General features: G+C 41.8%; 2 protein-coding genes across 3 annotated transcripts in view; one reads left to right on the top strand and one right to left on the bottom strand.

The window, feature by feature from the left end:
- The window catches only part of HSPBAP1 (HSPB1 associated protein 1), a gene marked incomplete at its 5' end in the record, with an annotated part of 36,397 nt that extends 27,515 nt beyond the window's left edge, over nucleotides 1-8,882 (bottom strand). For both annotated transcript variants that reach the window (XM_082055355.1, XM_082055354.1), the window contains one exon: nucleotides 8,405-8,882. In XM_082055355.1, coding sequence (XP_081911481.1) covers nucleotides 8,405-8,882 — 478 coding nt within the window. The remainder of the gene's footprint in view (nucleotides 1-8,404) is intronic.
- An 84-nt stretch (nucleotides 8,883-8,966) lies between these two features.
- SLC49A4 (solute carrier family 49 member 4) overlaps nucleotides 8,967-25,242 on the top strand; it is a gene marked incomplete at its 5' end in the record, with an annotated part of 65,339 nt that continues 49,063 nt past the window's right edge. The window contains one exon of the mRNA XM_082055356.1: nucleotides 8,967-9,330. Within this exon, the coding sequence (XP_081911482.1) occupies nucleotides 8,967-9,330 (364 nt within the window). The remainder of the gene's footprint in view (nucleotides 9,331-25,242) is intronic.

The following is a 25,242-nucleotide window of genomic DNA, read 5'->3' on the forward strand; positions in this document are numbered from 1 at the left end:
TCCAGCTCATAAAAATGAAATAATTCCTGCCCAGTTTATCACCACATGGGTGTCTTTTTGAGTTCTCAATAGTTTTTTAAGGGCAGTACATTTAATTATTTCAGAGGATGTAAATCCAAAGAAATGCAAGAAACTGGTGGCACTTTTTTGGAGGATTTTGTAAAGTTGAGTTTTATTGCAAAAGCTTCAGATTTATCCTGTAACTTCAGTCAACAGTTGGGCTGTACTATCAAAGCAGAAATTTTACTAGGAGAGACAGGAAGGCTCATTAAAGCCAACTGTTGATTCTCTGTGGCTTTCTAATGTGACTTCCACATGCATATTTTGCTTTTGAAAGGTGTGGTTTTAACCACAGTGAATATAGAGTGGGAAGCTCAGAGCTCAAGCTACTGGGAGAGTTCATATCCATGCTGAACAAAAAACCACATTTAGACTAAATAGCCTCTTCTCTACTGAATGTCAGCTGGAGGTTTTTGTCATGCCACCACACTTTATTCAACTGTAAACCTATTTTCCTATAAAATTTAGAAACCATGAAAAAGGATGGCCTGTCTTAGTAAGATGCTAATAAATGTTATCTTCAAACAGTATTAAAGTATATATATTAATAAAGTATATATATTTTATCGATCTATCTAATCACATACAGTACATAGGATATAATTGGCAGTGAAGTCTGAAGCATTTTCAAAAATTTAAAGCATTAGATAAATTAATATTGGGATTTTTTTTGCAAAGACAAATAGAGATTCTTGCCAATTTTCTGTGAAGGATCTTTTAAGTGTCTTGATTCATTCTTTTGTATTCCTTGGTGAGAACAGCAGTCAGCTAGACATAATTCCTTCCCCATAATATTTGTCATGGATGTTAGAGAAAAGGCACAGTATAAAAGGTAAATATCATATACTACATCAAATAGTTATTATGATAATTTGGAGAACTCTGCTCATGACCAACAGAGATTTCTGATGGAACTATATGCTGTAGGAGTCGTGAAAAGTAATTAAAAGAGATATCTGAAGATAACTCTTGAAAGAGAGATTAGCAGAAAAAAATCTAGTTTAAAATAATAATAATAATCTTTTCCTTAGCTATTGTTATCACAGCTTCACAAAGACCTTGTGAGCTGGGCTTGTGCTTCTCAGTGTTTCCTAACTTGTAACTGATGGTAATTGATTCCTAGGCAAAACCTGGGATTGCATACCATATATAAGAGCATATAGTTTGGACATGGATGTATGTAAGTAAAAGGTGTACAAATGAAATATGTTGCAAGGCAAAAAATATGTCCATGGCATATATTGGGCATTAAATATCAGATTCCTAGGGGAGATCTGGTAGCAGGAGAGAATAGAAATACATATTCCCTTTGAAAAGAAAAGCTCTGTTGGAGTCTTCATTTTCTCAGCTGTACTCTGATCCAAAAGAGAAAAGGAATACTTTAAATTAGTTCTTTCTATCAGGCTCAACAACTGGTGTGGTCTCACAGTACAAAAGGAAGCAGGAATAATTTGTCTCATGTTTTGACTTTACACAAGGCATGTATAGAATCCAACCAGGAACTGAAAAACCGAACCAAGTTTTAGCTCAAGTTTTGTAACTGTCACAGCTTATATAATTGGCGAAAAATGTAGGTGTTCTTTAGAAAGGTAACACATAGCGAAATAGAGATTTTCTAATTAAAAAACCAAAGCTCTCCAGTTGTCTTTACATGAAGTGTTGTCAAATGTGAAGACTCATCCAGACTCAGCATTGAGGGCAGGGAAAAGAAAAGCGATGAATTGGCTAAGTACTTTCCAGTAGCCTTTGTGCTTCTAAAAGAGAAAATAATTTAATGTTTCTGATTAACAGTTTTTCTGAATAACTGAGTGGGGTTTGGGAATAAAGAGTTTAGCACAGCAGGCAGCCTGACGAAAAGTGGACTTGATCAAAGTTGTTCAGAAGTTAAATGTACTGTCATTAAAAAGCTAAATGTACTGTCATTCATTTAAAATAATTTAGCAAATTAGAAGAGTTCATCAGTGCATGGTAGTTGGCTTCTGCAAAAACACCCTGCTGCTTAAATATGAGATTTAATTGAGAGGTATTAAAATTATTTTCTAAAAGAGGGATTACAAGGCAATCCTGGTAGCATATCTCGTGGAAGCATCATCAAATTGTTTTTCTTGCAAATTTGTAATGCTTCATTATCCTTATTTCTTTTTTTAAAAAAATTAAAAAATGAAAAGAAAAAAATGAGATTTTGAATACATTAGTACAGAGCAGCCATGTCACTCAAAAAATCAACTAACCTCCAAAATCTTGACTATCCAACAACCAGGAGAGGGAAAAGAGAAAGTGTGTGGAAGGATGGGGAAACTCCCCAAACCAAAGAGAAGTGACTTGGTTTGGAGGTCAGACTTAATGATTTCACAGGACATTAACTCTGTAAATTGAAAACCAACTTTAAATAATCTGCATGTGATTACAACATTATTCGCTACCATCAGCCTACTTTGGGCAAACAGAATTCATCTAAATATACACAAGTAGATTTTAGGATATACTGCATGAATATCTAGATATTATTTCCTGAAAAATTATTACTATTATCTTTGACACCGGGAATGTCAGTACTGCAGAAGCAGCATAGCCGGGGGGCATTTAACCTAGATTTACATTGATATTTTGGATACTGAAGACTAGTTAGCAGTTGTGTGGAGCCTCTCAGGACAGACAGGTCTGCACAGGTTAGACTGGCACCTGCAGCTCATTCTGGTAGCCTGAAGTCAACACACCCTTCCTCGCCCTCCGCGTCTGCTGCCGTGGGAGGAGAGCTCCAAGAGAAAAGAAGAGACCAAAAGAGGAGTTTGTATTTGCACTCACGTCCCAGTCCTGCTGTGGCAGGGCTGAGCATCTGGCCATTTTTCTTACACAAAGTCTGAGGGACTCAAGGCATGAAGTAAGAAAAGAGCATGGGCTGTGCCCTCAAACCTCCACCTGTCCTTCTGATAAAGACAAGGAAAGAGCTGCCAGACATCTCAGGGATGGAGCAAGGGGCTGAGCCCAGAATACAGCACAGGGAGAGACTACCCACCCCTGCTCTAAGTGACAGCCTATCATCTCAAGCAACTATTCATGAAATTTCTCCCTAAATCCTTTAGGGCTCTTCCTAGAAAGCTCTTCCTGAACCCTGGGCCAACTTCTGCCTGTTGTCTTTTCTCCTCCCGCCCTCCAGTGCACTTGTAGAAAAGAGTTGTGTTGGTTTTCAGCAAACTTACTGCATGTTGAATGATCTCAGCTCCTCCAACAGAAGAAAAGCTTTCCTTTCCCTCCTCGTCCTGGCAGCTCCTGCCTGCTGCATCTTCAGCCAAATATCCCATTGCTCTCCCACTCCCCCAAACCAAGGAAAATTAGGATATGTACAACTGACAGATGTAATACTATATGTATTTGCAATGACCTTTGTACACTTCTTATTGGCAAAATTGCTCAAAGCAAAGTGAAGCACAATGAAACTGCAGCACTTGTCAGGTAAATGGCATTTCATTTTCTTTTGAAGGAAAAGACTATCATCGTTGACTAAAACCTTCCATCAGGATATAAAAGAATTCCTCCAAAGGACAGACTGTTCTTCCTTAAGCTAGACTGTGAAAATTCCATCTTTCTGTCTGTTTGGGGTGTAAATGACACCCACTTGCTGCTGAGGAAATTTAGCAGCAAAGCCATTCCTTTCCAGTACCCCACTGGCACTGATGTACATTTCTCACAATATCGCCTAAAAGATGGGAAATCTAATACAAAACTCAATGCTAATGCAACATTATGATTGAAGGTAAAGGAACTGGCACATCATGGAATTTAAGAGAAAAAATGTGCTCATATTGTAAGTAAAGTTTATTTATTTTTGTATTCCTTGTTAGCACTAAGTATGAATACACTACTCTTAAATAGATGAATACGCTGTGTAAAATTCATCATCAGAAACTGTAACAATTTATGAGTTTATTGCTGCCCTATCCTTCAAACTTGACTGACAAGAACTTCAAAATAACAGCAACAAAAGAATCTAAATCTAAAATACACCATTTTCCCATAAGCTATTGTAGTAAACAGTCAATAGTATTCTAAAAATATGTTTTTTTCCCATAAACCATTGTAATGAATTGTCAATAATACAACTGAGCTTCTTGAATTGGATCCACAACGGGGTTGTGAGGGAAGTATACATGACTTTGTTCACTATTATGCTACACAGGATACAAATTATGATTAATGACTGAGTCAATTAAAGGCATAATTGTCAGAATGAAATTTTACTTAAGAAGAATAAAAGTAGTATTTTCGAGTTACATAAATTATTGAATTTAAAAAAAACAGAGAGACCCACCATGTAAATCTCAAGAGCAGTTTCTGAAGTGCCCAATAACCAACATGCACAATCAGGGTATTAGATTCAGGGACTGCCATTATTATAGGAATATTAAACAAAAAGCATGGCTATTATTCCACCTGCTTACATCATTCCATTTCTTTCAGCATAAGTAAAACAAGCAGAAGTGAGCTTAACCTTTGTTTCAAGTTACTGTTTCTCTTTATAGAGGTTCTTGTGCGGCAACATGAAATTTGTCTGGGAAAAACTGTCAACAGTGTATGTTTTGAATCTTGGGGTTCTTATAAAGAATGTGAAATCTTGCTTTGACATAACGGAGAGCTAAGGATGCATTCGACCTAACGCGGCTCACCCAAATGTAAACTACCAAGCTCCTCTAATTTAATTTTCAACCTTAACATTTAATTAATGTTAGTTCTGGGTTTTAATATAAATATTAAACATAAAACAAACTCTGTTGTCACTGAAAAAGCACAGCCTAGTTACACAGAAGCTTACATTTCACAACTTTATAATATAACAAGCCACTGCTAGCAGTGTCAACATATCTTTACCATCTTTCCTTCAGAGATTTTATTTCTCTTTTCTTTTTCAAAGAACAACGGCCTGCAAAGTTTCTTTATCTGTAAACACCAAGAGCTAAATACTGGACAAGATCAAGGACTCTGTAGGCACAAATCTCCACTCAGATGTGATGAACTCTTGTTCTAATCAGCGGCACCTGCTTTCCTGGAGACTGAAGATGACCTTTAATTTTAGAGGAAACCATGGCAGTGCAGCTGCTTTGAATTTTGGAAGCTACTTGCTATATGCAAAATTTGCCAAGACTCAGTATTTACCAACCTATTAATATATCTGAAAAAGTCCTTTCAGTAGTTTCAATATTTTCAGATTCCTTTTAAACATTAATGTCATGAAGCCAACCATTGACTAATTCAGTAGTATTCATAGTATTAAAAGCAATAGTGTCTTCTGTATCCAGTCTTCAAAAGCACATGGTACTTCAAAATTTAACATAACCCTTTGAACATCAGCAAAACAATAAAATTGCAAAAGGCTAAAGTTGCACTTGTATACCAAGACATCCAAACTATTTTACCATTGCTCTTGTTGAAATACTCTAACAGAATAAAAATCTCATGCAAGATACGAGTTGACACAAGAAAGTACAAGATTGTACACATTAGTAGTTGTTGAGAGAGAGGCATAAGAAACAAGGGGATGCTGCTGTTCATCCAATCTCCCTGAAGAAAGTCACATGGAGAGCAAATCCGTCAAAAACCTGACAACTGGAGAGAGCAAATGGCACTTCCTAGTGGCACTGGGGGTTGCACCATGGGGGGGACACTCTCCTGGACTGCCCAGCTCAACCAGCACGACAGGCGTGTTTCAGCTGAATTACACTCTCCAAATGCCTCAAGGTTAGAATATATCTGCCAAAGCCTTCAGTTTATATTAATAAGCCAGCCTTAAATCAGCACAGTCCAGGTGCCAACCCATAAACGAATCAGCCAGGATTGCCTCAGGGGTGGGCTGAGCATTTGGTAGCAATAACAGCTTCAGCCTTGTAATTTTTATCTGTTACCAGTAGTCTATCAGAGCTCCAGGCCACCAACTCCTCCTAGGATGAATTCCAGAAGGTTTTAGGCTGGACACAGGCAGATAGGCATGAATATGGAGACACAACCACCTTGGAAGCTTTTAGGATTGAAATGGAGGCACCTACCAATGGATATGCTATTGTACATGGGCATCTGTATCACGGTTTTGGATCTAGGTGCTACTAAGTCCATGCAAGTCCTGCAACAGGCATGGGAGTTCTGGGCTAGGAGACAAAATAACCTTTCCACTTGCCTGAATATGTGTGCACTTCATCTGATAATATTCAAATCTCTTTAGCTACATTATAATGAGGTTAAAGCAAGAAAAGGTTTCCCCACCCAAATTTTACAAATGTCAGTAATGAGAACAGTAAAAATGTCACCACACAGAGAAAAGAGTGAAATTAGCATATTTAGGGAAGTATTATACCCATGAGTGAAATAATGCAATCAGCTAGCTGCAAGATAAAGCTAATTTGGTTTCCAACAGTTTATCAACAATGCACTGCTCCTTTACATTAACAAATTTAAATGGTACCATATCCTGCAAACCAGAATAATTCACACAGAATATTACACCGTGTTAATTAAATAGCTGGAATAGAAAAGGTCAGACCATGACTGAAAGATGCGCATATGGGTTGTGAAGCTATGAAAATATGGAGTGATTTCAAATCAAGCAATTAAAATAAATTATTTTAATCATTATTAAGTCAACAGTAAATACACCTAGATTTTCTGAGCTTATTTTGACGGCTCTTTTTGTTGCTGTTTCTCAGAACTTTCTTTCTTGCTGATCCATGCAAGAGTCAAAATATCTTTAAACCCATCATAAGATGAGGTGGCTTGGATAAGCTTTCATGGAGTCATCCTGCTTATATTCAAGTTTTAATTTTACTACACAGCTAGTAAGAGGCAAGAGGCAAGTTTTACAGTTAAAGAACACGACAAAGCCCCACTTGCTTTATTTCTGGATGGGTTTCCTGCCACTAGAACAACCAAGAAACACTCACAATTACTACACTTAATTGAAAAATGTTCAAAGAGAAGTATTTTTTCACTTTGTTTACTTCTGCAAATGACAGCACTTTGTCTTTGGCATAATGCCACCAAATCAATTAAATTACAGTAGTACCATAACCATTTTAAATTGAAATAACATTTTGGCATGGGCTAAATTATGCTGAGGTGGTAATGTATGAAAAAGACCTAGTAAAACAGGGAATTAATCTTACTTGGATCCTCAAAGCACTACTGCAATATGCTTTGGTTGAGGCCGAATATGAATCTTGTCCAATATTTTTACTATACTTTTGTGACTACAGTTGTACATGGCAAGCTCAAATTTTAGTTTGTTACTATCTGTATGTCACCCCATTATTTAATTGTGCATGAGTTTGATTTTTCCTGGAGAATTTTCTGAACTTTTCTAGACAAAATCTGATTTCCTTTTTGATAATCGTTCTGCCAGTTTCATCTCGTAAAAGCTTCCTTTTTGCACTTTCAGTGCAACTTCTAATTTGAACCTTAGTCTAACAAACACCGCCGTGTGGGCTAAACAAAATGCAATATCTGTATGTTCTGGGAGAAAATTCACGGGAGTGTGTGGTTTTAGCTGCCAAACCGTGGCATGGGCACCACGTGTGAAATTCAGTGGTGCGCTGCCCAGGACGTCAACAGTTACACCGTGGACACTGGATTTAAAACCAGGGCCCAAGGATCCCACTGGTCAGCTCTCCCCAGATAAGCGCACAGGCATTTATCAAGCCAATTTCCAGTCTTTGTGACAGAATCCCTAAGCAAGCCAAACTGATATACTGATTATCTTTTTTTTTTTTTTTCAGGGAAGATGCAGCATTGTGCAGTGTACAAACCATTAATTTTATGGCAACTGCAGATGGTAGATATATAGATAAATACACGACCTAATGGAATGAATAGATACTTCCATCTATTTAAATGATAATAATTTCTAATGAGCTTAGTGTAGCCCACATGATGGTATATTCATCCAAATTATTTTTAAAATTATTTCAGTGCAGGCTGTAACTGTATCCTACTATTTTTCCCCTAATTTGGAGCACGGCTCATTTGTATCCAGCTCAGCACGAAACAATTTGTCACTTTAAGAGGGCAGACGCCGGGGGCAGCTCTGCTGCGGGATGTCCCTGCGTGAGGGTCCCGCACCGACTGAAGGCCCAACCCCGCTCTGCCCTCTGACACGGGCCCACGCTAGAGAGGGACGTTTGGGAGGAGGAGCTGAAGAAGAGCCATGGAGTCCCCGTTCACTCCCCTGCTTTCCCCTCCCGCGGCCTAGAAACAAGCTACCCTGCCCGGCCCCGGCCTCGCCGCTCGCCGGGCCGCACCAGGCCGCAGCGCGGCGGGCCCTGGCCGGGGCGGCGCCGTCCGTGGAGGGGCTCAGGGCACCTACCCGGCGCGGCAGGAAGGCGGCTCTCCGCCCCGGCCATGCTGCTCCGGCTCTTCCTCCGGGACGGCTCCGGCGGGCTCCGCTCGGCACCGCCCTCGCTAGCGGAAGGGAGAGCCCGGCCGCGGAGCGAACCCGGCCCAGCAGCGCGGGGCGGAGCCGCGGCGGCAGCGTGACGGCCGGAGCTGACAGCGGCCCTCTGGTCGGGTCTCCCCCGACCCCCACGGTGACACACGAGCGGCCCCTCGCTCCCAGCAGCGGCTCCCACGGGCCGCCCCGCTCCTGCCCCAGAGCCCGCGCCCCCTGTCACCGCAGGGTGACGGCCCAGGGGCTCCCCCGCCCCGACAAGTCGCGGGGCTGCGGCTGAAGCCGGCTCGGCTCCCTCGCCGCGGGCGGCGGGCCCGGCTCTCCTCCCCGGCGCCGCTTCCCTCCTCCCCTCGCCGGCGGAGGAAGGAGGTGGCCGCCGGCCCTCCCGACCGCGCATGCGGCTGTGCCGGGCCGGGGCTTGGAGCCTGGGTGTCCCTTCCCGGGTCCTCCGCCGGGCGGGCCCCCGTCAGCGCCCCCGCAGATGGGCTTGGGCTGGAGCAGCGCGGAGGAGCGGCAGCCCCTCCTGCCGCCGCCGCCACAGCAGCAGCAACCGCGGCGGCCGCAGCCGCGGGGGCCGGCGGGGAGCCCGGCTGTACCGGCGGCGGTGCCGGTGCGGCGGCTGACGCCCTTGGCGGGCCGCGTGTACGGGCGGCGCTGGCTGGTGCTGCTGCTCTTCTCGCTGCTGGGCTTCGCGCAGGGCCTGCTGTGGAACACATGGGGCCCCATCCAGAACTCGGCCCGCCTGGCCTTTGGCTTCAGCGGCTGGGACATCGCCCTGCTCGTCTTCTGGGGGCCCATCGGCTTCGCGCCCTGCTTCTTCTTCATGTGGCTCATGGACAAGAAGGGTGAGCGGGGCCGGGGGCGGCGGGGCCGGGGGTCGGGACTCTCCGCCCCGTCCTGCGGCTCCCCCCGGGCCAGGCGGGGACTCCGTGTCCCGGTGAGGGGCGGCCTGGCCGGCCCAGGGCTGCCCATTGCGCTCGGAGCTGGCGGCCTCGGCCTTAAACGGGGGTGACTAATACTTTAAAGGCATCATGAGTGCTATTTTCGGTACAGTGCTCAAACAAAGGCACATCAAAGGCCATTCTCGAGGAAGGTACTTAGGCTGTTCCTAAAGCTAAGAGGAATTATGGTATCTGAGGTGGTGACTGAGGCGTGGGTCTGGAGATAGGCTCCAGCCTGGCATTGCCATGTGGGTGTTTGACCTGGACGTGGTCGTGTTTCCTGGAAATCAGCAGTGAAACAAACATCCTTGTTGATGTTTGGATTGAGTAACATCGGTGCTCAGGGCAGCCACTGCATCTTGAAGGAAATACTTCATTTTTAAAAGTGGACTTGGACACGAAGTCAGAGGTTTGCTTATAGTTGTGTTAGGGAGGTGCAAATATAGAGAACACTAACCAGAAGTTGCACTTCAGGGTTTCAGAAGATGAACACAAGGGAGAGTTTCCTAATTTGCGTTCGGGCCGTTGTGTCTCTGTGGCAAACTTCTGAAATTGGTGCCTGTCTCTGGAGAACTTCTCCAGGGCCTGTGCAGTTTGGCTGGGGTCTCCTCGGTGATCGCTCCACGAGGTCAAGTACCTGTGTTTGCAGATCTGAGCTTTTGGGCCTAAATCCACAGAAGCGTTTAGTCTCTTAATTCCTGTTTAAACAGGCCCCTAAACAGGAGATAGGAGCTTGTGTATTCTTGTGGCTCCTGATGTTAAGTGCTACATGTTCCATTTATTAAGGAATTAATAGCTCATTTGTGGGGAGGGGAGGAGAGGAAGCGAAAGTGGGCAGCTGAGAAGGCCTGGGTCTAGAAATTGGACTTGCTTTTCTTAAAACTGAAGAGGCATTGGGGGAATAAAACCTATTGGGCTGAAAATAGGTTCTCCAAATGAGTCTGTGGTGGCTGTACAGCCGGTCTCCTCTCAAGCAATTTAGACTTAAGTTGACAATGGCTGTCTAGACTGCTGTATAATAGTGGTGTTAATTATCTTAAAATTAAAGTAAGTTATTATGTTTTATACAGCGAAGATAATGGCTCTGCTCATGGTCTGAAGGAAATAAAGCTCAACTTGAATCTGTGCTTGTACAACCAAGTCTATATTTTTATTTCTTCATTTTCTACAAAGTTGATTCTGAGAGATGCAAAAAGAAATACTGGTAAAGATTTGAAGTAACTCATAGGAGAAGAAACATTAGTGTCTTCTTATTCTTTAATGTGATTAGTCATATAGTTTCTGGATTTTCTCATGTTTTTGTTTTTTAATTTCCATGTTAGTTGGAGATACTGATACAAACTACCCCTTTGCACTTGCTTTGTTGCTTTCCTTGTTGAAAGAATTTTGGTTGATAGCCTAAATAGAGCATCTCAACTCTCTGTCTTTATGTGTGAGGAGTACGTAAGGGCCCTGGAGCATGTTCTTTGCACCATGCAGATTTTGTGTGGGCCCCATTGTGTTTCATGCTGTTTTCTGGGTCTGGATGATTAGCACAGGGGATGCTGTGCTGTTCGCTTGGGAGGTGACGGTGGAGCCCTGCCATTTGGTCTCTCATGGAGCAAAGAGGAGAGCTGCTGCCACCCACCTCTCCCGTGGGGCACGTTTCGGCTGGTGGCACCTTGCAGGGAGGTGTTTGCTCTTTGAAGTACAGATGTTCTGGGAGTAGCGTGACTCTGCTGCTTTGATGCTGAAAAATTGGTTGAGTGTGACCTTGCAAGGGCAGTATTTAACTTGCTTAGGTGTACGAATGCTTGTTGTTACACCAAGTTTTCTCTCTGTACCAAAAATATGGAGAAACGATACCATTTGCTCTCTGGCTTCGATCATCTGTCATTGGAGTTAGCTAGTAAAGGAACTGTCAGGAAAAAAATGTATTTGTGAAGTGTCAACATGTAAAACCTGGCATGTATCAAAAGTATGACACTGGAGATGATGCATGTCAAAATTTGAGAGGAGATTCTGCTTTTACATAGCCCTATACTTCACAGTCAGAGGTATATCTAACTCATATTTATACATAGCTGCCTGCCCTCAGTTAAGTCTGGTTTCGTGTTACGATGCTCCAGATGAGGTCCAAAAGTATTTATCTTTTTGTTTTTTAGTTGTTCATTGTAGCATATAGTTTGAAACATAAATCTGTTTCCATACCAAATTTCTGTTATGTTATTCGTGTTCCTGTTTCTTATTTCATTACTGCTTATAAGGGTTTAGTCACCTTTTTGTTTTACATCTTAACTAATTAGAAATTAAAAGATTGAATATTAAATAATAGGCGTTTTACTAATCCTACTTAGAAGAAGCATTTTTGGGGCTGCATGATTCAGCTCCATCACAGCTTCTCAGAGGAGTGGAGGGTCCTCAGAGAAGACAGGACAGCAGTGTTTATTTTTAGTAAGTAAGCTAAATAAGCTCTAGATTATCTGGTTTTTAGCTCTGTATAGGTTAATGTCTACATCTTATTATTTGCAGTCTCTCAGAGAAAGCAAATAGCACTATGCCAAAAACTGGTTTCTTGACCAACAATGTTGCTTCAGCATGCAATGAACTGGTTCATTCTAAAGTGGTCACAGTTGTTGACGACAAGAGGCTTTGTATTTGAATATGGCATGTCTTTTGGTCCATGTGAAAACAAGCTTGAATGTTAAATATTTTCTGACACTTTGGAGTTACTGTTGCTCTTCCCATTTTCTTTAGGTCAACATATGGTTCATGGCAATACTGTACAGGTCTAAAATCTCTTTACAGGAAGTAGTCTGGGGTGTGACGAGTAACATGCGGTTCACCTCTACGCGGTGCTGGATCAAACTGCAAAAAGGAGTTTTTTAGGGTATCATCAAGTTCCATAATTGCAGCCTGGTTGCCACAACGGTAGCAATAGTTTGGAGCAGTGAAAATTGTTACTACATTCCGATCATGGCACCAGTTGTACCCCTCCATTACCAACTGATGAGCTCTTGAAACCAACGTAAGGCCATTAGCATGGTTAAAGGTTTCTGAAGGTATCCAGGATGGAGGAGTTACACGGTTTTTGTTTTCTAACCTCTAAGGGTTTCTTGTCTTATGTGACCTTTTCCCACCTGGCCTGCCAAGCGTGTCTCCTGGATTTTTTGTGGAGGTGTCTTTGCAGTTGACACAGGTATTGCAGGTGGACAAGGGAAGGAACACATGGGCTGGGAAAGGTGTGTAGATGGTGTCACTGGGGAATTTTCTGCGGGAGATGCTGCAGGGAACTGGACGTCTCCCCCAAGGACTTCAGTCACCCAGAACGGTGTTGGTGTCAGGAGCAGTGTGACAAACAGTTTGGGCTGGCTAAGCCCACGTTCCTGGGATCCACAAGCATTTCCTGGATTTTATGAAATTGAGGGTGAATTTTCATCAGGAGCATAGTGATGGTCTTCACAAGGCTGTATTTGCAAAAAAAAAAAATCGTACTTGAAGATCTGAACAGACTCAGTAGGAATAGGCAATTTTTTTGAAGAATGTTAACACATTATTTGAAAGGGTCTTTGAGGCACTGGAGGAAGCCTGGGTTTAGCTGATGTGCTGTAAGGTGTGTAAACTGAAAGCTCATTTGTATTATTTGCCGAGCTTTTGTCGTTCTCAAAAACATTCATTTTCAGATGCTTAGCAAGGCTCACATATCTGGAAAATCTTTTCTGGGGGGTGAGCCCTGTTCCTGTTCTCCCCTCCCTGCTTCCCCAGGCTGAATGGAGACTTCTGCCTGCCTGCTTTTCCTCAGGAGCTGGGGAGCTTCCCTTGCTCCTCTGCTGGGTGCTGTACCAGCGACAGCAGTGGTCTGGGATGGATGCATGTTGAAATTCAGGCATTCTGTTTGCCTGCATTATTTTTGAGTGTGTGCCGTTTTGAAGTATGTTTGAAATCCTTCTCCATACGTAGAATTACAGTTTTTGTCTTGATTGGTTTCTCAGTGAAGAAAGCTCAAAAGATGGAGTGTGCCGTGGGGCTACATGTGTCTTACCTGTTGCATTTTCTGTAGCAATAGGATTAGAGAGTCCTTGTTAAAATGATAATTACCTTTAGAGATTCAATAAGATTGAAATTAAATGGGAAATTACTTCAGTGTGCCGTTGGATGGACCCTTGTTGTTTACATGATTAAAATTAGCTACAATTTGTCACATGATGCTTGAGTGTTTATGGATGCTTTGTGCCTTGAGTGTTTCATTTCCTGGGAACTGTAAATATAAGCATACAGAAGTGTTAGGATGCTTATATATAACTGGAAATTGAAAGCTTACATACTTCTATGGATCTGGTTCGCTGTTTTTTACTTAAGTTCATAGTTATGAGGTGAGACCTAGAAGCAGTATAAATATATGGTGTCAGTCTTAATTGTGTTCCCATATAAGCAAGAAGAGGCAATGAAGAATGAAATACTTTATGTTAAATTACATTAAACAAATTTAATAGAATGGTGATATTTTTCAGTAATTTTTCGAATACAGTGAACACAGTTCTATATTGAGTTTGAAGAAATGTTACTTGTAATAGTGAAATGTAATCTGTTTCTTGGTCCTTTTTTGTAAAATAATATGTGCTTAACACGGGTTGTGAATACATTCTTAGTAACTTTATTTTGGTGAAATTAAGTTTACATAGCGTTGTTAGTCTAGTGATTAAACTGTGAAGTAGAGAGAGAACTTCAATAATCAGATTCTGTTTTTTTAATGGAGATTGGCTTGTCTATTGAAACCATTAAAGGTTTTACTTGTATGAATAGTTATTCCTTTCCTGAATATAAAACTCTTGATTTCATGCTTCTCAGTTTCCTTCTCTGGGACATTTGATGGTTCTTATCTCTTCCACCTGGGAATTTGGAGGTTAAATCCCTTAAATACAGTCTGACAAAATAGTCATGAATGTTGAGTATAAGTACTAAATCAAGCCCTACTAATATAAAAATGTCTTAATAATGATTCTCTATACAAAATAAACTACATGTGATGGATAAAGAGAATTCTGCTTATCAGCTTTCATGTTTGAAGTCTGCAGATTGTCACTTTGTGCTGCATGCTTGGAAACACTTTCAAGCGACCTTTGGACTCCTCCAACTCACATCTCAGGTCCCTGAGACAGAAAGGAGAAGACTTCCAGTGAGCTTGTCCTCCCCCTAGATTTTCATCTAGGAAGTGTTTATGAAATGTCTTTGGTTTTGAGAGATACAAAGGTGAGTACAGAGAGCAAAGGGGAAGCAGTTGCTTGTTCCAGACATCTGTGGAAACATGAATGGTCAAGTGAAGCCAGCAGATGGGAAGACTTTCTTCCTTTTAAGTGTTTCCATTTTGCTTGGTGTCTCAGGGTCCATGTCTGTCATTCAGGCTTTCAGACAATGTGGTAGTAAATATAAATTGGAGCATGTTACTAATAACTAAACAAAATTACAGCAGGTCTAGTTGCTGATAGGTATCACTGTTGGTATATTAATAGATGGACAGGGTAAAGTACTTTCTGTGGTGGTACTCGCAAGAATGTGCAGGTTTTAGTGCAAGTATTCACAATTCAGTCGTGTCCCAAACGATTGTAAACATGGAGTTTTGGTTAACAGAAGGACAAAAACAGATGAATCATGAACCTTTGAAGTCTGAGAGTTTTCACCCTGTGGCAAAGAAACACATTTTCAGCTCCTTTTTGTCATGATCTCAGAAATAGGCTTTTCTTATCTCAGATGCATGACTGCAAAATACGTGGCCGATATTTCAAAATGACCAATTTGATAATTCACAGGTCAAGTTCAGGTGTGAGCCTCAGCTACAGATGCCTAGGATAAGACTCTCCGTAAGGCTGTGAGACTTTAATATATTGGTGAGATCAAGCTAAAAGGATTTACACACTTCAACAATGGAAAAGGTTTATACAGACATTGTAGTTTTGGTAGAGCCTACAGGAAAGAAATACCCATGGGCAAACTTAGAGGTATGAAGCTGTGGGTAGAATGGCAAGGAGCCAGTGAGAAAGGAAAGTATGATGTTTCTGGTACTCGACTGCAATATGGTGGGATTACAGAGAATAGTTTCATCATAAACAACTGATTCTACTCAGTAGCATTTATGTTAGTGGTGAAGGTCTTGTTAACTCCAACAAGAGCAGCAGAAAGCTCTCTTGGAATTAATTAAAGCTAAATGTGAACTTAGTGTTTCAGTTTTTAAAAAAATAAAGGGAGGCAGGGAGAGAATGCCTTGACTCACATGAAGTGAAAGCTGTATATGTTTGGTGAAAAGGCAAGTGATGCACTTCAACTGAATGCAAAGGAAGTTTTGAGGGAAAGTATCTGGTCTACCCCGTTCTGTCCTCTCATCCTGTGAACATCTATTGCATGCTATGGATGATGTGTATTTCATTGTCTTATAAGTGATACTGATCCACACCTATCAAATTCCGTGAAAGGGATTAATTTTCCTAAGCTAACAAATCTTGGAAGGAATGAGATGAAGTGTTGTTTTTCATGTGGAAAGATGAAAGAAGCAATTAGAGGGCTGAATATGCATAAATCCCAATAGAGCAGACATTTGATCAGCTTGATTTTACAAAGTTTGTTTTGATGAGCTGCTGGTGAGTGTACAGACATACTTTTTCCTCTTTACTGTAAGAAGAAAAGAAAAAGGAAGACTGAACCAAACTTAGCTTTTGTTGCTTATTTTTGTATACTGTGCCTCCATGGAAGTCCACAGAGCATTTGTGTAAGTGCTTGCAGAAGGGACAACTGATTGGCCCACCCTCGCTGGAGTCAGGCATGCTGACAAGACCACTCGAGATACACAGAGTGATTAGCAACATGGAGTGGTTTAATTAAGATCTGATGAGTTGTATTAGAATCTGATGAGTTGTATTAACTTGATGCCACTATGATTCATCATAGTGATACTAACTTGATTGTTAGTAGCGCTTCCCATACCTCCTGGTGGACCAGGTTGAGTTGAAAGCATCAATCATGGCTGCAGACAGATGTCCTCTTCTGGAGCTAGCTCTTTTTGTTAGACGGTATCACCCCCATCTCTGCTTTGTACCATGTTTCCACAGACATTGCTCTGTGTACTACTACCCTTTACACAACTCCCATGCTCTCTGTGCTCTTTGCACACCTGTTTGCAGCTGCAGCAGTGGTGCTAGGACAGTTGTTTGAAATACTAGGTACTGAAGAACGTCAGGAAACTGCATGCTGGGTTTAAAATAACTTTTTCATTATGGAAAATAAAACCTTAACATGTTTGTGTAGCTCATGTGAGAATAGTAATGGCTGCATTATCTGAGGATAATGTTATCTTGAGGTTTTGGTGCACTGAGCATACAGGCACAGTAAGCGTGGGGTATGTAACTTGCTATACCTTGATGTTGATGAGTTGATGAATAGGGAAATCATTCACCAGTGTAAAATAAGATCCCTTTTATTATGCAGCTGTTAACACAGAGTCAAAACACTTAAGCATCCCAGAATTGGGTCAGGACACAGCTCCAGCTGGGAAGATATTTTGTCAACAGTAGCTTTTAGAAGTTGACTGCAGAGAGTATAATACCAGGGCAGCTGTGCACTGATACCACCACTGTTGTGTGCTCATGAATTTTTACTACCCCTCATAACCTTCTCTTGACCCAAATTCTTCCTAATCTGACTGCTTCCTCTATCTCCTGCCTCACCTGTGTGTCTCCTTGCTGTTGTGGTGTCCTCAGTTGTCCTCCCATTTCCTTCTGCCCCTCACGCCTCCTTCTTGTTGAGGAGTAGAAGAGGTTGTATATGAGAAACTTGGCTCAAAGGAGTGAGAGCAGATGTGAGAAAAGCCCTTTGGTAGGTGGGACAAGATAGAAGGAGGGGGTATGGACAAGGTAGTGGGTGAAGCATGGGAGGCACAGATGCAGAAACAGGATCTGAAACCGGAGGGCAAGGAGTGCTCAAGATGGGAAAAGTGGAGGAATGAGATGAGTAGGAAGCACAGGGAGAAGGATGCTGAGCAAGCAAGAGGCGGTAGTAAATGTGACTTAGGTACCTAGCAGCAAATGATGGGGTGGCAGGTGCCTGCACCCCTCCTGGGCCGCCTGGGCAGCACCCCAGCTGCAGATCAGCAAACACAGCTTTTGTGAACTGGCTTGAGAAGCTCTTTTAAAACCAGGAGCTGGGAAGTCTCTTTCAAGGCAGATGACCTTTTTACCTTTTCTTACCTCCAACAAGGTCCCAGTCTTCTGCCTCTGTACAACCTGACCTCTGAACAACCCCTCTGGCAATGCCTCTCATTGACCAGGGGCTGTGTGGACCCTTCCTTATCTCTCCCCTTCCCCAGAGTGACCTGGACACGGCCACCTGCTCCTGGAAGGCTCCCCGGGCACTGCTGATGCAGAGGAGGACGGCTGTTCTTCCTTGCGTGGGTTTGGTGGTGATGAGCATCTGGCCCCATTATGGAGGCACGAGCAGGATGCTGGGGTGCATGTGGTCTCTGGCTGGTGCCTCACCCCTTCCGGAACGCCTTGTGGAGTGGGACAGAAAACACTAAAAATGCCATTATATTGTTCACTGCCTTGCTGCGTTTTAAGAACATTTTAGTTTTGCCAGTCTCCTTTCTTCTAGAAGTTTTTTAACAGTGCGGCAGCTGTGCTACATAAGGGTAGCTGGTGCTAACTTCTGTAACAGAAATTACAGCAATAATTCCACTGTTATTAAAGTTCTTCAGACTTTCTTATAGATTTCTGTTATGGAAGTAGTAAAGTACTTAGGAAAGTTGTATTGCATTCATTTTGCTAGCTGTATGTTTATACTGTTTTTATAATTCCTAGCTATTAGTTTATAATTCCTTTAAAGAGAAAAAAAAAGTAGATCAGGTTTTGGCCTGCAAAAGCTGAGTCTGATTCATTTAAAAAAAATCAAATGTGTTTCTTTTAAATAATTAATATATTGTTTATTTTTCCTATCAGAAGGAACTAAGTATAAACAAAGACAGACCATTTTCATTTGTCAGTGCTGAACTAACCTAGTGTTACTGATTTCTAAATTCCAGTAGCAGCATTGTCATTGCACAAACAAAACAAATTTTATTTATTATATTTAGCCAATGTTGTTTTTAGGGGTTAGTTCCATGTTACATTTTAGGAGTTAAACATAATTTGAAGTGAATGCAAAAATGAGGTTCATTACTTGTTAATAAAGTTTGGATATTTTCTGCATTGCCAATTTCTACCTTTTTTTTTCTGATGAGAAATGCCCTGCTTATGGGAAAGGAGCCATGTAACCAGTGATATGTGCTTGCCTTTCCAGAGCAGAAGTAGTAAACAGTTCGTAGTGCAGGTCCTGAAATAGTGTCCCCTGTTATGAAAGTTTATAGTTTGACATTAGCAAACCAAAATATTTGGTTTCAAAACACCTAAAAAACAAAGTCAGTGCTGAGATGAATCAGAAGTAACTTTAAGAAACATGTTGCTTCAGCAATTCTCTCTTAGAGTATTGTGCAAATTCTCTTGGAGAACGTTGTTTTGAGTTCTCCCAGTGGCAACCCAGTTTAACCTCAGCTGAGCAGACCAAACACCTCGCTGGTCCAAGTTCTGAAAGAATTCTTTAGTTATAACCCTGGGGCAAGGGAAACTCTGGCTTGCTCTGCCTTTCTCTCACTGGTGACAATCAGAGCTGTTCCAGCACTTCCTGCCATAATTTTGCTTTTTAATGCTTCTGACATGCATGTGCTGTTGTGGCTCTGTAGCCATGCTGTAACTGTAATTATGCAGAAGCTTGTGATCAGTGCTCCAACTTCCTCAAAAGCTACAAATTAAGCTTTCTCATGCAGTTTTATAATAGAAGAGGATTTTTAGTTTTTTCCTCTTTTTAGAGCTGGAGATCTGTATGACTCAGCCTGAGGGAGTGATGTGTTTTGAAAGTGAGAGGTCTTCTGCTTTTTGCCAAGTGTGCTGCTGCTTTTCTGGAATACAAGATGTCAAATACAACTGCATTTAGAAACTACTTGGTTTACGTGGTTATTTTGATGAACACCATCCCTTTTGAGTATTTGGGGGGGGGGGGGTCATATATTTGAATTAATTAATCACATGAACCTAGAGAATTGATCAGGAGCCTTAAAGAAGTGCAATGGATTTAGTACCCACTGCAGTGCTGCAAAGCGTGTCTTTTAGGATTAACTATGTACACTAAATAGTGCCTGGTGTGTTTTAATGTTAAAGTAGAATCCAGAATGTGTTGGAAGGGACCCACAAGGATCATCGAGTCCAACTCCTGTCCCTGCATGTGACAACCCCGCAGTTCACACCATGTGTCTGAGGGTGTTGTGTGTCTCTTCTTGAACACTGTCAGGCTTGGGGCTGTGACGCCTCCCTGGGGAGCCTGTTCCAGTGCTCCAGCACCCTCTCGGTGAAGAACCTTTTCCTCGTGTCCAACCTAAACCTCCCCTTGCACATCTTCCTGCCATTCCCTAGGGTTCTGTCATTGGTCACTAAAGAGAAGAGTTCAGCGCCTGCCCTTCTTCCTCCCCTTGTGAGGAAGCTGTAACTGCGCTAAGGTCTCCCCTTAGGCTCCTCTTCTCCAGGCCGAACAAACCCAGTAACTTTAGCTGCTACTCATACAGCTTCCCCTCCAAACCCTTCACCAACTTTGTAGCCCACTTCTGGACACACTCCAGTAGCTTAATAACCCATTTTTATCCTGTGGCACCCAGACCTGCACACAGTGCTCCAGGTGAGGCTGCACCAGTGCAGAGCAGAGCGGAACAATCACCTCCCTGCCCGGCTGGCAATGCTGTGCTCTTGCTTGCCAGGGCCACTGTTGGCTCATGTTCAGCTTGCCCTCGATCAGAACCCCCAGATCCCCCTCTGCAGTTAGTAACATTGAAACTCTTCACACAGAGGAAAATTGAAAGCTCGCTCCACTGAGCTTCCAGGTCATTACATGTCACAAGACCCACCTGGATATTATGTGGACTAGACTCTCACACTCTTTTTTTCCCCACCTCTCAGCAGGGGTAGAAAAAGGAGAAACCTTTTCACTTAGTGTCCAGCTTAGCAGATGAACTAGGCAGTATTTAGTGTAGCTGCCAATCCATGCTGTATGGTCGCTTCTTGATACTGTGCTGTGGCAAAGCAAAATACCCCTGTATTTCTTGAAATGAAGAATTTCATGGACCATTGGGCGGTATCATCAAGTACGACTAAGATAATGACAGAACATCTTTCCTGATAGACATGTACAAGAGAGATTGTTTTTCTCCTCAGTCGCCACAGGTAAGGATTGGTAGAGAGTTGTGTGGTAATTAAGCCTGCTGTGCAACTGGGAGTCCTCGAAATGAGTGGGAAGAGAAAAGAAAAGCTCCATCCCCTTGTTTGGTGTTCAAAGGGCTTGTGTTGTCAGTGTTCATCCAGGAATAGAACAGCAAGAGCTGGAGCGAAGGCTTGTTGTCTTGTACTTTCTCTCAACTTGTTAATGAGCATCCATAATTTACCTTCAAAATTAATGAAGAGGTTTAGTCCCTGACTGCATTATTAGCTATTCTTGTCGTTTGCATCTCTCACTGTATGTGTACACTAGCACACGTGTATACAACCTGTATGCCACATTACATAGTTTTTCAGTTTATCAAATGGCAAAGATGGATTAAATGGTTCGCTTGAATCTGCATGTTTCAGTAAATATTGGAGCTGAGAATAGGAAGGGTGAAGGAAGAAAGAACAATTCTCACAAATGTAATAGTGGTGTGTTTTGTTTTGTATTTTTAATTGTATCCCAGCACTGCACTGACTCTAAGTGAAGAGAAGACCTGATTTACTAGCCTTTCTAATACTAATGGTGAGACTGGTACCTGTTTCCTTGTGTTTATAGCCTGAATAAACAAGGCATAGAGGGGAAAAAAAAGATAAAAGTGAAGCCAAGGATAAGTGGCCTGCCGGATTTCATAAGGCATATCGAGAAACACAGGTCCTGCTGCCCCATGCCAGTGCTGTCTTCCCTGGGAGGTGCCCTGCAGCCATTGAGAGAGGTTCCTTGCACTTGGATTAGTTGCAGATAAAATGGATGCTCTCTGCAGTAAAATGTATAATATCAATAGGCAGCTAAAATAATTGGTCTCCTTTGAAGCCAAGAAACATGGTATTAAAGAATAGGAGATAAAGAGTCTAAAACTGATTCTAAAATCAGCATTTTGATCTCTAGGCAAATACCATTCAATTCAGCACTTTGTTTATCTGTTCAGACAAAATGTCAATGTCTGGATTGATAAATAGAATTTACAACACTTGTAGAAACTTGCAGTGCTGATTTTTAATCTGTACCTTTTGCCATTTGTTTTTCCATTGTTGAGGTTAAACTGTTAGGATGCCTCAAAACCCTTAACTGAGATATGGAAGGAAACTTCAATACCTGTAAACTACCTTTTCATATATCCAAAAGCTCAGATTGAACCTGTTCAGTTTTTTAAATGAGGACTAGTTTATTTACAGTACCAAACTTTAAAACTGCTGCACAAACTCTGAAATACTTGCTTTATATTTACAGATACAGTCTGCCACCAGCCATGGTTAGATCCATGGTAGTGGAGCTAACTCTGTAAGATACCATAGAATAAATTTGGGTCATCAAGTTTGTAACAACTAAGCATGGAGGGGTAGAAAGCTGGAGGATTAAGCTATACTTTCCATGACATATTTTTAGAGATTATGTGCTCGCTTAATATGCTGGGATGTTAAAATGGGATGGGTCCACTGATGGTATTGGCTTGACCTCACTGATGCAAATGAGACCAAAGCAGCCTACATCCTCTTGACATGGTTATGATAACTTGTTATTCCTTCTAACAGGTGCATGGAAAGTCTTATCTCTAGAGTGAACAGAGAAATAAGGATTTTAATGTGCTTTAATGAATGTTAAGTGGGGGGAGGAGGAAGACGAAAAATACCATAAAACAAGAAAAGTCTTTACAATACAAACCAGAAGGGAGTGATGCAGTTAGAGTGTGAAAGCTTAAGTGTCTTGGTTTCCTTACAATCACGATGCACCAGATCAGGAATTGCAGAGTGGTTGTGTGATTGTCATCATAATTCTCAATTGCATTATATTTAGCTTTACTTCTCACAACTAAGTCGTAGCAGCTTCTATATCTGTTTTACTTGTTACACATGTTCAGTCATTTCCCTCAAGACAAGTGTCTTCTTGCTGAAATGCTTGGCTGGCTAAATTTTGTGCTTTGGGTCTTTTAGTTGTGTCAGGATTCATTACAAGATTCTTAATTAGCCTCAAAATTTGGGAGTGGTGCTATTCTTACAAGGACTTACGTGATGATGTTTATGCAGAGAATGTGTGCTTTTATTCTAAAGAGTTATACATAAAAAAGGTGGGGACAGGTGTTGGCCCTCGTATTTTCAGTTTTGCACACAGCCTTGGTGTATCTGTCCAACAAGTTCTAGCAGCAGAAATAACCCTATCTTTGGGTCAGATCTGGTTCCTGGCACCAGTCTTTCTTCCTGATTTGGCAGGGACTTCCCTGCGGGTTCCCCCGGATCGCTGGTGAAGACACTTCTGGGATACTCGGTCTTCTGAATTTCTGACCCTGTAGAAAGTCTGTATCAAACCACAGGAACTATTTTACTTGAAGCTACTGTGTCTATACAAAAAAAGTTTGTTTCCTTGAATTTAAATTTTGCAAATTAATTTGTAAGAAATTTCAGTCTCCTCCTGATAGCCTGGGTGTTGATTGGGCAGCTATTGCTGACAGATTGTGATACAGCATCTATAAGAAATTATAAATTACTCCTCTGAAGATCATGACCCTCTACATCTAGTAGAATCTGCCCTTGCCATGCAGTCCTTCACTGTAAAGTGGAAATGGGTTGTGGGATCCATACAGAGAAAGGTCTGCTTTTTTGTATCCTAGACAAGACTTAGGGGTTGAAATGTAGCTTTGGGTCTAATTTATTTCAGGTACGTCCTATTTGATAGAGTTTGGTTCTTACTATTTGATACCAGCAGGATGCTGTTATCTGTCTTGCAGAATGCTTCAATGACGTCACTAAGAGTTTGCTTCATTTTTAATCAGAAAAAAAAAAATTAAGTCCTAAACCTTTTCAGTTGAATTTGGAGGCTATTTTGCTAGTCTCACATAGAGCCCAAGGAACAGATAGAAACGATTTGCTTTGGTTTGTTTTAAAAACAGAGCTTACAAACGACGGGGCAATAACAGAAGCATCAGCATCATGTAGCCAGAGAGAAAGGAAGATCCAGGCTGTGCTTTGTAGCACCCCGTGGCATCTTGGCCATCAAACTAGGACTAACTTTTGATTAGCTACATACAACCTGGTACTTGTTTGCTCTTGCGTGCAGTCTCATTATTTGGTTACCCATTTTTCTTCCTTCTGAGTGTAGTTGATGCTATTCTTGAATATATTTGTGTTCCATTGAGTTTCCAAACACAATTTATGCCCCTCTACAATCAAGCGCTTTTGTGGAATCCGAGGCAGACCTGATATGCTGATTTTTCAAATTTGTTCCATGTGTTAGCAGAAAGATTTCAGGACCACAAGTCAGCTATGAAGTCTTTTTTACTTTGGTGAAAAGCTTATTTTCTTTTGAGAATTGTATTTCTTGATGCAAGGGTGCTTCTTCTGAAAGAGGATTGCTGCTTATCGTCCTTAATGGCAGCGGTCAATCTTAACTTCTACCACAACAGAAGTTTTATTCACTCTATTCTGTAGAAAGGTAGCAATTTTGTGTGCATTTTAATCATGACAAAGATAACTGATCTTGTGAGAGCAAGTGGCACAGCTATTAGTATAATTTTGCTAGAATTACATTAAAATACAAAGATTTCTGGAGCAGTAGATAATGATGAAGCAGGGACTCTGTGCAGAGCTTTCAGGATAACCTGATAAAAGTGAGCTGTTAGTCAAGCTTTTGTAAGAGAAAGAATGGTCATACATCTCAAAAGTTTACAAAAGCATTGAATAGTTGTTAATCATGTTCTCTCTGAATGACAAACTGATAATTTATAAATAGTTGGAATGAGGAGTTCATTGTAGCTGTACAACATCTTGTATTAAGTTTCTTATTAAACTGGGCATAGTAGATCACTTACTGGACTACAAGTCGGTAATGCAATATGGGGGCGGGGGAATGCATTTTCTTTTCATGTACTTTGAAAACATCTTGGTAGTAAGGTAAGCTGGACGAGTTGTGGGGGGTGCAGCACCCACGTTTTGATCCATTGCTCAATGTCGTGGGCACCTGAGGAGCAGCTGGAGGCACCGGCAGCTGCTGCCTCCCACTCTGGTGAGAGGCCACATTGCAGCGTGTCAGGTTTTGCTCATTTTCTGAGTTGTGTCTGTGGTGGTGGGCCCTGGGTTCATCACACTATGGGTGTTGCTACAGCAGCTGCTTTCCCAGCAGAGAGGAAAGAAAGCCAATGGGCCGGCTAGAAATGTCCCAGGCCAGATCTGGTCACTGTGTCCTGTTGGCATTGTTGATCATTGAGATTTTCTAGTACAACATGGTCTTGGCAGGATTAAAAGTCTGTGTTTTTCATGAGAGTGCAAGAGGGTTGTGGGTTGAGAGTTTGTGTTAAATCTCTAGTAGTAGCAGGAGTTTGGGGGGAGTTGTTTTCAAAAGAAATAAAAAACAGCAAATGCAGCGTGGGCTCCTGAAGTTGTAAAGCAGACCATGTCATTAGCCACAGGAAGGTTAAAAACTGAGCAATATCAACTATTTCACCCCAAAATTATATTAATAGGGTGTTTTATTACTGACCCAGTTTCTGCTGTTAGCTCAGACTTTTTTGTTACTCTCGAT

The sequence above is a fragment of the Streptopelia decaocto genome (genome assembly GCF_964273445.1).
Source record: "Streptopelia decaocto genome assembly, chromosome: 6".
In the NCBI taxonomy this organism is placed as follows: Eukaryota; Metazoa; Chordata; class Aves; order Columbiformes; family Columbidae; genus Streptopelia; species Streptopelia decaocto.